The sequence below is a fragment of the Nestor notabilis genome, unplaced genomic scaffold (genome assembly GCF_000696875.1).
Source record: "Nestor notabilis isolate BGI_N333 unplaced genomic scaffold, ASM69687v1 scaffold23442, whole genome shotgun sequence".
NCBI classification, from domain to species: Eukaryota; Metazoa; Chordata; class Aves; order Psittaciformes; family Psittacidae; genus Nestor; species Nestor notabilis.
In genome coordinates, this window is record NW_009919031.1 from 2,645 (window position 1) to 6,465 (window position 3,821).

The 3,821-nt window shown below is 58.3% G+C and overlaps 1 protein-coding gene across 1 annotated transcript; it reads right to left on the bottom strand.

The window, feature by feature from the left end:
- Positions 1-221: 221 nt before the first annotated feature.
- On the bottom strand, positions 222-2,576 carry LFNG (LFNG O-fucosylpeptide 3-beta-N-acetylglucosaminyltransferase; the record flags this gene model as incomplete). The annotated part of the gene is made up of 7 exons (XM_010010042.1): positions 222-288; positions 377-462; positions 678-843; positions 1,115-1,200; positions 1,292-1,445; positions 1,587-1,686; positions 2,528-2,576. Coding segments are annotated over 7 exons (708 nt in total), but the record flags the coding sequence as incomplete, so codon positions are not given.
- Positions 2,577-3,821: the final 1,245 nt, after the last annotated feature.

Genomic DNA, 3,821 nt, shown 5'->3' on the forward strand with positions numbered 1-3,821 from the left:
GGGCACGGGCAGCCGGGCAGGCAGGGCAGGGGACAAGGGGCCGCACAGCAGCCTTCAGTACACACACACTGTGCAATACCACAGCAACAACGTCTGTCCGTCCGTCCGTCCATCCTCGCACCTCGCGGTGAGGCCGGACTGAAACACCCGCACGCAGGTCCCGCACGCCCGTCGGATACCGGGGAAATTGGGGACGAGGTTGGAGGGGACACGCGCCTCTCCTAGTAAACCATGTTGGCGGGGCACCACGGCGTGTCGGGGTACAGCAGGCAGTGCACGGAGCGGAACCTGCGGAGGACAGGAGCGATGCTGAGCATGGGGAGGTGGTGGCCCCGCGGCCCCCTGGCGTGGCAGGGACAGGGTCCCCTCATCTCACCTGGATGGGTCCTCCTCGACGGAGAAGGCTCCCTTCATATGGATGGAGTTGCGCTTGTTCTCGAACATGCCGTAGCTTAGTGTCACCTGGGGAGGGAAGGACGGGGTGGTCAAGCAGCCGGTGTGGCCATGAGGATCAAGCAGAGGCATGAGGGGAGGCTGTAAATTCACCCCATTTCCCAAAGCCACGCTCAGCATCAGGGGTGGGCTGATGGGATTTCCCCCCTCTGCTGATGTTCTGGTCGCGTGTCAATGGATATCTTAGCTACGATGCCCCATTTTTAGGTGACGACATGAAATACCTGTTTGTGGATCTCTGTCTTGGGCACCTGGTGGAGGTTCTCGAGGTGGGAGTGGAAGAGATTGCTTCGGATGAGCTTCACCCCCAGCACGGACTCAATGATGTAGCCGATGGTGCAGTCATCCGGCAGGCGGATCTTCTCCGCCGTGCTCATAAAGTGGCCCCCGCTGCAGGGAGACAGAAAGGGGCTGCAGAGGAGCAAAGCCCAGGGGCCATGGGTACCCTGCAGGGTCTGGGCTTGGCCAGTGGGTGCTCGGTTCTCATCAAAAAAGGAACCAAAGTCCGTCCCAGCTTGTTTCCAAGCCCCTTGCAGACACCCCCAGCAAAGCAAAGAGAGCAAAGTCGTGGGACACAGGCCAATGTCCATCCCAAAAGATGCTCTGTGCCCCGCTGGGACCATGACGAGTCCCCATGGGAGAGCAACACCAATGATCTTACCTGGCCCATGGGCTCATCTTCAGTGCCAGCCCCCGGCTGATACAAAACCCCGCTCCTCCCGTGGCAAACCAGAAATGCACAGGGTGCTGCAAGAGAGGGCAAGCAACAGCAATGAGACCTCCTCCTGCAAACCCCAGGCCAAACTAAGCTAGCCCCAACCTCTTGCCCCCATCTCACCATCTTGTTCTCACTGATCCTCTCCGTAGCCTGGATGGGCCGGTCCAGGCTGGGCTTCCCGATGTAGATGTCCTGTGTGTGTGGATAACTGGAGAGCAGCTTCACCAGCATCCGCACGTTCACGTAGTTGTCATCGTCCACGTGGCAGAACCACCTGCGGTGGCAGCAATGTCACAGCGGGCTGGGGCAGGTCCCCATGCTGAGATACAACCCCAAAATGGGAACAGGCTCTGCTTGGACCATCCTCCCCCCTGCAGCCCCACTGTCCCCCATGGCAATCCCAGGCACTACTTACTTTCTGCCTGACTCAATGAACTTGTCGTACTCCACAGCCATCTTGCAGGACAGGGCCTGGCGGCTGTGGGCAGCCGAGCAGTTGGTGTTGATGACATTTCCTATGGGAAGAGATGGATCAGGGTCAAAGCCTGGCATCGGGCATCCCGCACCTCCTCGTATGCTCAAAAGGTGATTCTTCACTACACACATCCCAGGCGTGCCAAGGGATGGAAACCCCATGGATGTTCCTGGTGCTCGGTGGCCTCTGTGTCACATCATTCTGGGCAAAGGATGAGTTTTTTGGGAATGGCTTTTGGATCCACATGAGATAATGAAAGCAAGAGCAAGGGATGAGGATGCAGCAGATGCGCTGGGGTTGAGCTATGCGTGATGCTGCATTACCTTGCCCGTCCCAGGGCCAAGTACCAGCCACCCTGGGAGTGAGGAGGTGTCCGTGAGCCTCCAGGACGTGGTAGCTAAAAGCCTGCCCTATTTTGCTCACCCAGCTCTCTCCCAGCCTGAAAAGGAGTCATTTGCATGGGAAGAATAGACTATGATGACCCTGGCCCCAGGGAAGGGCTGCCAGGAAAATGCTCCCATGGAACCCTGGCTGCATTGCCCATCAATCCCAGCACACCCCAGGGACAAACTGGTGCAAAGGCAACCCATCAGGCATAGAACAGGATCGTGCTTCCCAGCAGCATCATGCAAAAGATGGGCTGACTGGGAAGAAAACCTGTCGCCAGATGAAGCTCCTGGGCAGAAGGTGCTTTAGGCATAATCAGTGAAACAAGTTGCCCCGTTCTCAGCCCAGGCTGAGATTCCTGTCTAACCAGTGGCATTTTGATCGTTCTTTTTGGTTCCCCAGGCAGGCTCCATGCCAGCCTTGCTCCCCAGGCCAGGGCTCCTCACGGAACCTAGAAGGACATGCACGCGAAAGAATAAGAGCCACAGACTCACGTGCTTGCTTCTTCAGCTCCTCATCCTCCCCATCCGTGAAGATGAAGGTCTGAAAGAGAAGACAAGGCACCTCTGAGGACCAAGGGGCTGAGGCCACGTGGCTCTGGATGCAACACAGCAGCCCTGTGCAGCCCTGGGGATCAGTCCCTCCGGAATGCTGGTGGTGACTTCTTCCCCTTCATCAAAACCCAAAGCAGCACCGAGAGCTGGACATGCCCACAACACACTTGGCTTCAGACCAAGAAGGGTGCCAAGCTGGCACTCACTGGGGTGCAAACCCCAGCACCCATGCCAAGCATCCCCATCCTCTCGCCTTTCCCACGGGGCAGCAGCAGCAGCAGGCAGGGAGATTTGGGGTGACACAAGGGCCATCCCCAGCCCAAGGTGGGTGCATTGTGAGGAGCATGGGACCGGGAGCTGGTGCAGAGCAGAGACTTCAGACTTTATCCGGCACATGCAGCCAGGGATGCCGGAGCAGCCGCCCCGCAGCATTCCCAACCCAGGCAGGTGTGTTTGCCCATGGACCGGCTGCCAACTGTGTCAACAGCACGTGGCTGTCCCAGGACACTTGCACAACACCCCTGTGGATCCTCTCAGCTCTCTGTCCTGAGCTGGGTGCCTCTCACCAGCCCCAAGGAGGGGATGGTCCCTCACTGCCCACCTCAGCATCATGCTGAGCAGCACCCATCCTCCTCCCCACGTACCCCAGCTGCACTCCTCTATTTACACAGCTAATTCCTGGCATATGCCAACCGGGAAGGAGGACTGGGGGGAGACTGGGGATTTGGGGAAGCAGGAGGAGAGAGCAGGGGGTGGGAAAGGCATCGCCATCAATCAGCGGGCAGCAAACAAAGCTGGAGGAGAGAAACCACAACCAGCTGCCAAGCGCTATTAAAAACCAGACATGCACAAAAGGGCAAAGGAAGAAAGACAAAAGGGTTGGGGAGGGGGGAAGGCAGGAGGCGGCAGAGTGGGGATGATGGAGCCTGAGCTCTGGGGATGATGAATTACAAGTGAGCTGGAAATCGGGTGCAGGCCGGCCCCGGGAAGGCGCTGGCTGGGGTTTTGTGGTGTGTTTGAGGAGGTGGGTACAATAGCAGGGTAACTTTACTCAGTGGAGGAGAGTTAAGCGGGCAGTGGTGGTCATTAGCATACAGCTGCGCTGGTTAACCCGGCGTGTTTGCTCAGGGCCTTAGAGGAGGCTGGTGGGGAGAGCTCAGATCTGCAGGAAGGCTGAATGGGAGGGGAGGAGGATGTGTTCCTGGGGACGGGGCTACAAGTGACCTTTGGGGCT